Source organism: Electrona antarctica (assembly GCF_951216825.1).
Source record: "Electrona antarctica genome assembly, chromosome: 1".
NCBI classification, from domain to species: domain Eukaryota; kingdom Metazoa; phylum Chordata; class Actinopteri; order Myctophiformes; family Myctophidae; genus Electrona; species Electrona antarctica.
Genome location: NC_136806.1, coordinates 58484462 through 58498181, shown reverse-complemented (window position 1 = coordinate 58498181; position 13720 = coordinate 58484462). Strand labels below are relative to the sequence as shown.

The window sequence follows — 13720 nt, the reverse complement described above, 5'->3', positions numbered from 1 at the left end:
GAAGGCCGTCAAACACAGGATCTTTTTTCAGAATTAGACGGGATGAACGTTTTAAGATTTCCGTTTTCGTCAGCTAAACGGGCAGGGAACATTTTCGATGACGTGTCATTGTTTGACACGTCATCGGATTGGGCAACAAGCGCTCCTAGGATGTGGAGCGAAGCGATCGGTTTTGATATCATTAATCTCCGTCCTATTTATCAATCTCCGGCTTGGGCACTTGACCATGACCTTGAACTTGACGGAGATCTCCGCCCCGGGCCTCCATGGCGTTAATTTAGGATGTTAAGGCAGCTGCATCAAAGGTGTGCAGTAATCTGAAAATAATACGCAACCCTCTTGGTCAATCAAAATCGAGTGTTCTCCGTGGCCATGGTTATGATTAAGCAATAACTCATGACAGGCCGTGCTATATTGTCATTTGGCCTGACAGCCCCCTTAGGTGTGATATAATGACAATAAACATGGCCTGGAGTGAGTTATTGCTTTTATAAAACTACCAAATATGGCAACATGAAAATCATAGACATATCCCATTTTAGGGTACGATCACAAGGAACTTTGATTCTGCCTGCAAAGGATTTTCTATAGGAAAGGAGCGCTTTGTTGCCATTCTCAAAGCAATCAGATAGGACTTTTATGCCACTCAGTAGGCGTTTCCGCATTACTTCGGGTATGATGATGATGTCACATGCATACCCTCTATTGAACGGTGCTGCCCCTACACATTGTTTGCTTAATACTTGTCAGTTAAACTTATTTCTGTGAAAAGACATTTCGACAAAATTCGACTTCATGCAAGTGCTTACGGTAACTTCATTATTTCCATGATTTACTCTACTTAACTTTGTCGTTTACAATGCCGTTTTCAGCATTGTAATGCCTTGACTACTTGACATACCTTGAACCTTCCCTATTAAACATAAACAACACACTGGATAAAGCATGGATAAAGTTGACACAATGTTTGCTGGAGCACACCGACATTCAGAAAAGTTTCTATCTTTATAATAATGGTTTTCCCCATTTCAATTTCACGTGAGAAAGACATTGATTTCCTCATTCTTGTCTTAAAGGAGAATTCCATGCTAGAAGGCTTTTTCACCTTTCTTACCTTTCTTTGTAGTCGTTACAACCCCACCAAAGAGGTCCAGGTGTTTTTTGTGCAAAAACTCCTTATTGGCTATTTCCCCTACCGTAAGCCCTCAATGAATATCATTGAATTGAATGGGAATTGAATGGGGCTATGGGGTGTTGTGCTAATTCGCTTATTTCCATCGAAATAAGTAGTAAAGTGTGCCTGACATATTATTTACATTATGAAGAGAGGATATATACAAAAAAATAATAATTTTGAGCGATGGAAATAAGCGAATTAGCACAACACCCCATAGCCCCATTCAATTCCCATTCAATGCAATTCATTGAGGGCTTATGGTAGGGGAAATAGCCAATGAGGAGCTTTTGCACAAAATAACACCTGGACCTCTTTGGTGGGGACGTAACAACTACAAAGAAAGGTAAGAAAGCCTTCTAGTATGGAATTCTCCTTTAATGTCATTTTTCCTGAATCAAGTCAGCAGTATGAACATAATGAATGGTTGCAAAATGTCCTACTTTTCTGCAGCATTTAAAATGTGATTTGGTTATTTTAATATTATATTGAGTATTTTTTCCAAATGGCTCTTTTTTTCCGCTGAGATTTGGCTTTATAGTTTGAAATGTGCTCAGTCCTCCTAGCTCTTTTCTGGGTGCTCCCTTAACTTTCGACTAGCCTTTGTTTATTACAACATCATAATTTAAACATCAGTGAAATTAGTTGCTGCGCACCACAGCTACTGTGAGCGAGTCAGTTATGCGAAAATATCCGCACATCAAGGGGGAAAATGCACCCCACTGTCATGCGGTTATTTTCTCATAACTGACTTGTTCCCAGTACATTATCCTTACACCTTACATAATACATGCAGGGACGGAAGAATAGTCTCTGAAACTGTCAGAATTAATGTTAAATGTCTCCAAGGAACGACCACTGTTTTTTTCTTTATTCGCCCATGGGCATTAGAGCGCAAGGTTTGCGGCTCTGGTTTTGCAGTCAGAGCCGTGGGAGATATTTACTCTACAATATGTGGGCTTCAAACTCTTGCCACGTCCTTATCCCATTCTATTTAAGAAATACAATGATTTTAATAATTTCCATGTTACATAACACCTGAATGTCAATGTGAAGTATCGGTGTTGTTGCCACGGACTTGAGTAAATTAGCCTTTTTTGGCCCCTTGGGAAAATCTGCAGAAGGAGCAGAGTGAAAATGTTCTCTATCAAAGGTGAGTGAATTGGATTTTACAAGATGAATTGCTGGGACAAGGAGTTTACTCCAATTATATCACCAAGAGACTTGAATTCCAGTGCAGCTGCTTTGGCCAACAGCAATTAAGCTCAGGATTGGAGGTATCAAGATCTTGCATAATACTGACGAGATGTTTACAATGTGCAAGAGCTGCTAATGGAGTAAATGATAAATTATGCTTCAGGCCGACGTTTCCAGCAGCAAGATTCCAGTGATCTGTCCCAGGATTTCCCCCAAATCATAGAGCTGACAGTAAGACTGTTGGCGGAGCAAAACACAGCTGTCTTTCCCATTGCCTACAAAGCCTTTCATACGGCATAATAAAATACAGAATGAGGGTTGTCTTTGGCTCTTATAGCTAATCCATACACCGTCACTCCACCAAAACTCGACTGAAAAATGTGCAGCACTTTTATTTCCGTGGTTGAAATATGTTTTTGGTTCACTGGCGGCAGAAGTCACAGAGTTGACTGTGCGTCTAACAAACAAAGTTTAGTTTTTAGTCTTACCTGTCCTGGGCTTGGACTCCAGAAGTACCACAGGCTGAAAACACCTAGGGTCAAAGCCAGGAAGAGCAGGCCTAGAATTAGAGCCCCTCGCTGGTAGCTGCGGTATCTGTCTTTCTTCTCGTTCCCCACCTCGACCTGAAAACAAAGGTTTGGGGGGAAATTACTCCAGGTGCTGTAGCAACTTTATCCTTTTGTCTCAGAAGGGATATATGTTTAGGATATTTATTGTTACAATATGATACAAAGATTACCTGAAAGCCACACTTGCCACAGGTTAATAGAGAATGACTGGTGAAAGTGAAAGTGTCACCCACTAGACCCCTCAAGTAAAACTCTTAAAGCGGCACTATGTAACTTTTTCTTAAAGGGGCATTCCACTCATTTTCAACATTTTACTATGTCATTAATGTACCTTAGAGCTGTTGTGTGGAAATAATAAAAAGGTTCCCCCATTATGTGTTTCCTAGAACTAGAGGTCTGAAAAAAATGGTGAAAACATGGTGAAACATGGTGAAACACATCTTGATGATGTCATCAAGATGTGTTTCGCCATGTTATCAAGATGTGTTTCACCATGTTAATGATTTTTTCCATAATTACAGTTCTAGGAAACACAAAATGGGGGGACTTTTTTATTATTTCCACACAACAGCTCTAAGGTACATTAATGACATAATAAAATGTTGAAAATGGGTGGTTTTCCCCTTTAATGAATATGTAATTCTGTCCAATGTGTATCATGGTAGAGTATGTTAATACAATAACTTATACAATACAATGTGTGTGGTTGTATTGTGTCGCCCTGCTCTTCTATTCAGACATGTAGATAATGTCAAAGGTCATGTATGTCTAACCTAGACACAACTTTCGACGTGACGGTCAAGATTGAATGTTTCCCCTGAGCAAGCAGGCAGGGTCTTATAATTTGCTCAATGGTACAAAATGTGAGCACATGCGCTGGAAACCACGTTCAAATCTGAGGTAGAGAAGCGGAACGTTACATAGTGCAGCTTTAAAGTATCTTAGAAATTCTAACATATCTCTTAGATACAGTTGGAGGCCATCGATATTGTCCTTTTATTTTTGCTGAGGTTTGCGTGATCTGCGCAAAAGGACAGTTAACCCATTTTGGGCGGGAACCCCTTTTGGTGTTTTAAACATTGTTATAATTTAGCTATTGAAAAATAGCAGATCTACATGGTAGCATGGTAGCGCTAGCAATGAGGTGCTGACCAGAACGAAATGGAGTGAAAAGTAAACATTTTGTATTGTAGTAGCTTAACCCATTTAGACCAGTTTTCTGGAAAAACCCATGTTTCTATGTCAGTCGTTCTCAAAATTTTCCTGTCAAGGACCCCCAAAAATCTATGTAATTGCCCGCCGAGCCCCATCTGAAAATATGTTGTTCCAGGGACCCCCCCCAGAAGCAAAGATTTGAGTTAAAAACGTTCGCTCTGAAAAAATATATTCAAACATTTGAGCAACATTTTCACGATCTTTCAAAAATAGCAGACCTACAAGCTTGTAGCGCGGCACTCGGTGCCGCGCTATGAGCTTGTAGATCTGCTATTTTTCAACAGCTAAAAGTACAACATAATGCTTAAAACACCAAAAGGGGTTCCCGCCCAGAATGGGTTAAGAGTGAAAAGTAGAGTACAGTACGGATCCTCATAGATCGTCCTAGTAAATGATCAAAGTAGCGCACCTGCATTAATTACAACTCAATTAGAAACTGGCATGCCAGACGGCGCTTTTTTTCCAAATCAAACCCTGTCATTTCAGCTTTTATTTGTGATTGATGGTCTGATTTATTGATTGATGTGGGAATACTTTAAGCTGTCTGCTGTCTGTCTTGCATCTCGAATGACTCGCAAAAGACTAGATGAATTGGTTAAAGAACAAACAAACAAACATGAACATAAGGCAAGCGATCCACTTCCATACAACCCATGACATGCACAAAAACGCTCCCCAATGAAGCTACTGTATCGTAAATGAAAAGAGCAAACCATACAATGAAAGCAATGATACACGAGGCACAGCATATGGTGGAGCCGCACTTCAAAAAGGTCACATTTATTAAACTTTTCCTCAAATTAAAACTCTCCCTGCTATAGTGAAAATTCCCCAAGCTTATGGCCACAAATTAATAAAGGCAAGCTTTTGTTCCAACACAGTTCCAAGGGAGACTATATGAAAGCGTCTCATTCACACTGGACTACTTTTGAAGCTCTCAGAAGACAAAAGAAAGGGAAGTAAAAACTGAACCAACTTCAATTAGAAACATTGGTGTTGCTTATCTGCATGTCTTTTTGTGTGTGTAGTGATGATGAAGCAGCCTTGCCCTTCCATTATGATTGAGGTTGTTACGGTAGTTTGACTACAGTGGATTGGGGAATGCTTTATCAATTCCTTATTCATTATAAAACGGTTTAGGGATATACTCTTTGTTAATAATAACTTTGTTTATCTTTTCACCCCTTTTCTCCACAATTTTGTAAATGCCAATTAATTCCTCATCACACACGTGTGTGTTTGTCACGTGCTGTTGTATCCTATACTGATTCACCTGCCAGTGAGGAGCCCCAGCGTGAGAATGTAGTGCCACCGTCCCACTCCTCCCATTCATTCCCTGCTGACACCCCAGACCGTAGGATGTAGTAAAATGATCTTATTGACCTATAGCTAAGCCCCTCCTCAAACTGCTATGGTCCAATCACAGCTAAGCATAACATGGGTTAGACCAGGGGTTCTCAACGTTTTTGGCTGGGGACCCCCGGAAATGCTTTGGCCATGTCTCACGACCCCCACCCCCTCCCTACCACCAATACAAACTGACTGCAAAAATAACCTTAATAATAGAGAAAATATATCATAAATGAATACTGAAACCAGATATAATCTGTTTATGCATGCACCACATACTATGCAAACTCTTATAATTTCCATTTTACAGCCATTCAGTTGCAAAAAAAAGAAAATTATTTGGGGACCCCCCCCAAAATAATGTGGTGACCCCCCGAGTGATCGCGACCCACGGGTTGAGAACCCCTGGGTTAGACAAACCTCTCCACCAATAGTTTTCCTATATGATAAAACATTGTTTTAAAAAAGAAATGTCACACACATATTTTTCCAGTGCATATGGCAGGCCTTGTTGACGGATTTGGAAGAGATTTTGAAGGTCTGGTTCCAAAAATGAACCAGTATTTAATGTGTATAATCCATGATATTTACATTGGAATGAATGAGCCCGGCTGGAAAGTGTCCAAGTGGGAGTGTCTAAGTGGGAGAGGGCGGGGCTTAGCTAAAGGTGAATTGTGCTGTGTTGAATCTTAAAAATACGAAAAATGCTCATGATAAACCATCCATTGCAGGTGCATTTCATGTGGATCTCTGTTTATCAGGTTGACTGGAAAAGCCATGATTCCAAGTGTGAGCACTACTTATTTAACCCATTCTGGGCAGAAACCCCTTTTGGTGTTTTAAACATTATGTTATAATTTAGCTATTGAAAAATAGCAGATCTACAAGCTCATAGCGCGCCACCGAGTGGCGCGCTACGAGCTTGTAGGTCTGCTATTTTTGAAAAATCGTGAAAATATTTATTTCAGAAAACTGGAGGATTTAGAAGGATTTTTTTAAATGTTGAGGTCAGGCCTAAATGGGTCAAATGATAAGGGACAATATCGTTGGCACCCAACTGTATCAACAATGAATACGAGAAAAATAGCAGACCTACAAGCTCATAGCGCGCCACCGAGTGGCGCGCTACGAGCTTGTAGGTCTGCTATTTTTGAAAAATCGTGAAAATGCGGCACAAATCTTTTTTTTTTTTTTTTTACGTCAGGCCTAAATGGGTTAAAAGACATTTGTAGGATCTGTGTAGACGGGACCCTAGTCAAAATATATAGGGTTTACGAGAGTTTCCCGCACACTGTGTGGTCTAAAAATGTAAGTAACACATGCGATGGTTCCTTGTAGGAGGTGGCAGTAAAGTAGGGGCTACTAGAACACTGTATTTAACAACAACACCTACAAAGTCTGTGAGCGACCAGTGTAAGTATTATGAAAGTTACCCTCGTAAGTCATTATAAAAGGCTTTATAATGGTCTGTGATTGCATTATGAGTACTTATGTACGGCTTGTAGAGCTTATAACTGTAATTATACAGTGTATAATGACATAAGTATATATGCATTGTAATCAGCTTATAGCTGATTACAATGCATTTAGACTTATGCCATTATACACTAAAATGATTTAGAATGTTTTGTGATCATTCTTATAAAGCATACTTCCTAGTAACTATGATTATGCTATAAGCGGATTACAGCATGATGCATTAATCGTGTTTTTGTAATGCATTTTAGACATGGGGATTCATAGCAATCCTAAAAAGGGTGTTAATTAGTTCATCAATTACTAATTTATATTATTGAATATTTCATCGTTGTTATTCATTTAACCCATTCTGGGCGGGAACCCTTTTTGGTGTTAGCATTATGTTAAGCTTTAGCTATTGAAAAATAGCAGATCTACAAGCTCATAGCGCGCCACCGAGTGGCGCGCTACGAGCTTGTAGGTCTGCTATTTTTGAAAAATCAAAGAACGACGGACATAGAAACATAGCTTTTTCAGAAAACTCAGGATTTAGAAGACATTTTTAGAATCTGATCTCAGGTCAGAATGGCTTAACGTGTTTGCGACATAGTGGGTCGTTAACGGAAAGTGATTCAGATCAAAGCAAGGAGCCTGCAGCAAGGTATGATGAGAAGCAGAAGACCTAATCACTGAGCCAGACATTCCTCACATAGAGAATCTCTTTTAGTGGAAAAGAAAAATGTGGCTTCTCTCTCTCTCTCTCTCTCTCTCTCTCTCTCTCTCTGTCTCTCTCTCTCGCTCTCGCTCTCGCTCTCGCTCTCTCTCTCTCTCTCTCTCTCTGCTCTGGAGGGGAGCAGAAGCAATGGAAACTTAACTTGGAGGACAAACCTCCGTCTGCGGTACTCACAGAGGAGGAGGGGGGGGGGATACAGTCAGAAGGGGTGTGTGTGTGTGTGTGTGTGTGTGTGTGTGTGTGTGTGTGTGTGTGTGTGTGTGTGTGTGTGTGTGTGTGTGTGTGTGTGTGTGTGTGTGTGTGTGTGTGTGTGTGTGTGTGTGTGTGTGTGTGTGTGTGTGTGTGTGTGTGCGTGTGCGTGCGTGCGCGCCAAAGCGGACGGTCAGTGTTCAAGGGGTCTGGCCGGGGCATGAGATTCAGACGCCTGGTGCTCTGTGATGAGCAGGGCCATGGAGCCCCCTGCTGTTCTTGTGGAAAAAGATGGAACCCGTCCTTAAAAAAAGGAGCCAGTTGGTGGAAAGTAACTAAGAACATCTACTCAAGTCCAATTTTGAGATGCATTCACTTTACTGTAGTGTTATGTTATATTTCTACTCACAAATATTGTACTTTTACTCCACTACTAAGTATTTGAAAACTTTAGTTACTACAGTTAGTTTGTATATTTTGATTTCTTACAAAACATACATTAACCACTTTTTTGAAAATTAAGTATATTTTACACTTTTGTACTTTAAGTAAAGTTTGATTACCAAACTTTTTTATTGTACGAGTGTTTCTACATTACAGTATTGATCCTTTTACTTAGGCTACTGTACATAAAACAAATTGAGTACTTTTTTTGGCCCAGCAACGGCATATCCTAAAAAGCAGGTATAGTTTGTTCTGGCAGTGTCACCTCACAGTGACGTGTTCCGGTTCAAAGAGAATGAACACATCAATCACACAATCCCTGAGTCTGTACTACTGTACCTCACCGATCAAGGTAGTTCAAGACACCATCTTCTAACGGCGTATACTGTATCAACATTGCTTCACAACAATCAGACAAGATGAGGACGGTTGATTTAATATTCACTGCAACTGAATGCATTTGAAAACTATTGGCTGACGTCCAGAAAATGTGACGCCACAGGTGGTTTCCTAATCATAATTCTCAACGTATACCGTGTGTGGACAACGTTCCTGCGACTGCTAGATCGATTGGCATTGCTGTGGCGGGGGGGGGGGGGGGACGACGACGACGACGACATGATGGATGGCTAGAAAGCATGCTTCAATACGGGAAATAACGCTGCGGAGCCAGAGAGCCCTCGCGCTGCTTTCGACCTGCACGTCTGTGTCCTGTGGTTGCATAATATGAGAGATTTGGATTTCAAAACCAATACTGTGCCTAGCCTAGCCTGCAACACCACTTGACCATGAGTTCACGAAAAAGGAAATAATAGGAAGATTTCAAAGCTCAATGAAGGTGAGGCACGGGGATGAGAATAAAGCAAGGGGCAGGTGGAGCCGAGGCAGGCAGACGGAGAGAGAGAGAGTCTTAACAGTCAAGGCAAGAAGGAAGAATGATTTCTCTGAACAGTTTCTGATATCATCATCCCTCGCTCAGATATAAAGCCCTGTTGCTATTTCACATTTTTTTTTGCTTGTGTTCAAGTTTAGAAGTTCAACAGCAATGTCAAATATTGTGGCAAAAAATAATAATAATACAAAAAATGGAAAAGCATGTTTCTCTATTGCTTTTTTCCCCCGCCCTCTCCTTTTTCCCCCAAGCCACCTCTGACAACCACCTACATATTTTCTTTCAATGAGAAGCACAATTCTAAAAGGTGTGATTTTCAAAAAAAGCAAGCTCAAACCACAGATCAATTCAATTGTTTTTTTAAATTATAAAGCTGACTGTATAATGATGAAGTCACCACAGTTAACCACAGTTTATTTAGCACAATATGGGAAATAAATATTATCATCATCATATTTTTTAACTCACATCTTTCCACAGAACCTGTTGACTGCTGGCCTGAGATCTAGTTTCCATAATGAATAGAGCACAGAAAGGATTCCTTCTTCCAAGCTGAGGGTAGAAAACACTGAGACTCTGGAAGGCAGAGTCCCAGCTTCATTCCATTGATAATTTGGGAGTACGTGTGCTGAAGGGGAGGGAAGTTTCAGATGGAGTGGAATTACAGAAGCACTTGTGATCCCCATTATAAGCTTAGCAGATGTCTCCTGCACTGCTCTATGCAGTCGAATGCTGAGAAATCATATGCAAACTGAGAGACAATGCATTTTTCATCCAGTAAATTACATTACAGCACTTTGAGTGACAATTGGTTCAGCAGTGGCACTTTCTGAACTTTCACCCACGGAAGACACATCTTGTTGAATGTAAGAATAACAGAATTTACATATATTTATATGTTCAGTCATAGCCTATAGGTTTTTTAAAAAGTAGTATTTGTTGCTTTTATTCCATAGCCTATTTAGGTGACTGCCTGCACTGCACAACCACAAATAAGTACAATTAATGCATTATTTTGCATAGGAAGGTAAAGGAGCTGGGTGACGATTTGTTGAGGATGGCTAGGCTTAGCTTGAAAAATACAATAAATGATGTAGCTACTGTATTTGCAGAATGACAAAACACATGTAGCCTACATAAGTGAGGAAAGGAGTATCAAACTAGATAAAGTGCCCCTCGGGGCACAGGTCTCCACCAGGGCAGGTCAGGTTGTGGCCTCCTGGTGGCGCTATAACAGGCCAATGTGAAAAGGGTGGGATATATTCCTCAGCCTAGTAGGAAAGTCTGTGAAAGATTTCACGTAAATTGCACGCTGCGTTCATGATTTGAGGCTTTTTGTTCAAAACTGGCCAATCCTGCAAACTTTGAAAGCCAATGTTAGCCAATTAGGATGGAATATGAAATATCGGACAGATCCGTCTTGAACACATGACTATATAGAGACACTGTGTAACGATTTTTGGACAGAATCTGGAAGAGTAATATAAAAAAATGTGTTTTACAAAAGTCGGCATCCTGGTGGCGCTATAACAGGCCGTTCTGGAAAGACAACAATATGCCTTTTATGTGTCTTACTGTATGTCTTTTGAGCACACTACTGTACGATTTGCGGGATTTCTGGACAGAATCTGGAGGTTTTTATGACTTCGTCACTGATACTGACCTGACGATGATCCACTAAGATCGAAAAGTTTTTTTCAATAAAGTAATCCTTTACCAAAAGAATGGTGTGCGGGCGCTACCTCCTTCCATGTTTGCTTTATTGGCCCTGCACCCACTGTCGAGGTGTGTGTAAATAAGTATGCTCTGAATTATCAGGGAAAATAACATGCTTGTGTGGAACTTCATTTTGAGAAGCCTCTTGGTTGTATTTGGGATGCAATTAACATTGAATGAGTTGCAGGCTCACCCAGGAGGGGTTAAAGAAACACACCCAGTAATTGAAGCCCTTCTCAGACTGGCAACCCCCCAGAGCCTTCATTGTAATAAAAGTACACAGACTGCAAAAATCCTGATTTTGGAGTGTTTTTTTTGCAGTGCAGCTATGGGGATGGATACATTTGTATAACATTGTCATAGTTTTTACAGTAATATTAATACATCATACTTCAAAACATTCACGATTGTGTGTGCCTCTGAAAGGCAGGAGAGTGCAAACCTCCAGAGGAGGAAACCTCTGGAATTCTGTGAGTTTCCAGATCATTTAGCATTTAGCATAACTTCATGGCAGTGAAAGCTTGGTTGCATCATATCGTGTCTACTGTATGTTGTGAGTGTGTGTTGCGTTACACTTAAAGGACCACTTCACAACTTTTCAACATATCTTCATATAATTGGTCCTCACTAATGTTCATGATAAAACACCACCATTTTTTCCTACTCAGTCTGTGTCTCATAGGAGGGCTTTGGGCAGTTCGGACACCCGTCCACCAGTGACATCATCATTAGGCTGATTTTTTCTTAAACAAGATTTGTTTTAAAATATATTTAGATTTGTATTATCGTGAGAACGATGGCTTCAACTTTTGCATTGCAACTTTTCAGGAAAAGAAAGCCTGCCGTTTCTATTAGCTTGGATTCACCATCGATGATGTCACTGGTGGACGGGTTTCTGAACTGCCCACAGCCTTCCTATGAGACACAGACTGAGTAGGAAAAAATGGTGGTATTTTATCATGAACATTAGTTAGGACCAATTATAGGAAGAGAAGTTGAAAAGTGGTGAAGTGGTCCTTTAACTAGTGCCATTTCAAAAAGGGTTCCTGGTAGTGGTGTCAAAAAATATCGATATGAATCGATAATCGATTTTAACATTAACGATACGACTACATCGATGCACGTGTGTCTGGATCGGTCAAATTAGCGTCTGGATCGGACGTTGGATCGATCCTAAAGTTGTGAATCGATATAATTCAACTAACTGCGGGAAAAACACAGATGTACAAGCCCACAGCGCTGTGCATTGCGACGGGTAGATAACTTGTAGATCTGCTACTTCCAGCGCAGGAAGGGCGCATGCTTATGACGCTCTTTAACTTTGCACCAGCGAGTCACAACACACGAGCAGCAGACGGGGTGCACAGGCAGATCCGACACAACTTTATTGCACACATCTGTGCTTTCATCCACGCTTCCATAGCCTTTTAAATCTTATTTCCCATCCACGGGCACAAGCAGTGATATCAACAGCTTCTACCCGATCTGTGGTGGTGTTCTGTTGTCTGACGAGGGAAGCTACTAGCTAGTAGCTAGCATGGGAGCTAACGTTAGTTTAACTTCCATATAGTTAGAAGGAGTCCTCCTTAATAACACTATACTTTCCATCCGTTCCCCAACCCCTCACACTCGCTGCTGCGTTTACACGGGCAGACACAAAGACGAATGGGAATATCATTTGGAGCTTTAACAATGAATGATAGACTGTATCGTTGCGTCTGCCCGTGTTTAATGGTCAGGACAGGGTTTCACTGTCCACAGCAGGCAGTCAGACCTGTCAAACTATGCACTTCCAAAACTCAGAGACATGCCACCACCTATAAATTCAAACCCACCTCTGGAATATTGCTATAGCTTTCATTTATTTTATTCCATAGTCTTAGTTTTTCTCTAATAAAGTTGTTTTTATTTGTTTTCTCATGTTCTCCTTGAAAAGTGTCTTTAAGTACTCAGAGAAGCATATAAATAATATTATTATCACTATTATTATTACTACTTGTTTTATTGCCTATGCTTATGTAGTCACTATTCATTGATTCACTCATATCCAAATCCATTTGAAAAAAAAGCTCACTGCTCAGGTCAAATAGGCCTATTGATATGCGATTAAAATGTGATTAATTGAGATTAATTAATCAATCACAACGCCTCCAATTAATTAGATGTTTTTTAATGAAGTCCCAACCCTATTCTTTATAGATCTAGCTTCAAATAAAAAATCTATAGAAGGTTAAATGTGTCAGATCGCAACGTATCGTATCGAATCGAATCGCATCGCATCAAATTCCATGAAGTTCCACAAAATCGAAATCGTATCGATTTGGACTGAATCGAATCGAATCGAATCGTTCTGTATATAAAATGTATCGACCCCGAATCGCATCGTAGCCCATGCGTATCGATACGTATCGAATCGTCTTGTAAGGGAGAGATGCACACCCCTAGTTCCTGGACTTTTTGAAATTGATTGAAAATTGTATTAACAGTTTGCAGAATTACAGTACATTTCAAGCACAAACTCAATACAAAGGCTGTTAACTGTGAGTGGACGACCCAATTAAGCATTACACTTGTTTACAACAGGGTCCACCATGTTCAATTCATCAAAACATTTAGAGACGTACAAATAGACACTTCTATATAGACAAAGAACAGTACAGGAATTCATCATAATGGAGGTAAAAAGGGAAAAGAAACATATACAGTGAGGGGAAAAGGGGGGGGCGGGGGGGGGTTCAGATTTTACGGGGCCAGTTTCGAATTGCAGCCATCCGTAGGTGCCC

At 40.5% G+C, this 13720-nt stretch overlaps 1 protein-coding gene and 1 long non-coding RNA gene across 2 annotated transcripts in view; one reads left to right on the top strand and one right to left on the bottom strand.

The window, feature by feature from the left end:
- The window catches only part of tnmd (tenomodulin), a 67075-nt gene extending 57250 nt beyond the window's left edge, over positions 1 to 9825 (bottom strand). The window contains exons 1-2 of the mRNA XM_079513115.1: positions 9690 to 9825; positions 2860 to 2994 (exon numbers count right to left, since the gene is read on the bottom strand). Coding sequence (XP_079369241.1) covers positions 2860 to 2994; positions 9690 to 9737 — 183 coding nt within the window. The 5' untranslated portion in view covers positions 9738 to 9825. The remainder of the gene's footprint in view (positions 1 to 2859; positions 2995 to 9689) is intronic.
- Positions 1 to 13720, top strand: part of LOC306931740 — a 72670-nt gene that overhangs the window by 45280 nt on the left and 13670 nt on the right. The gene's annotated exons all lie outside the window — the stretch shown is intronic.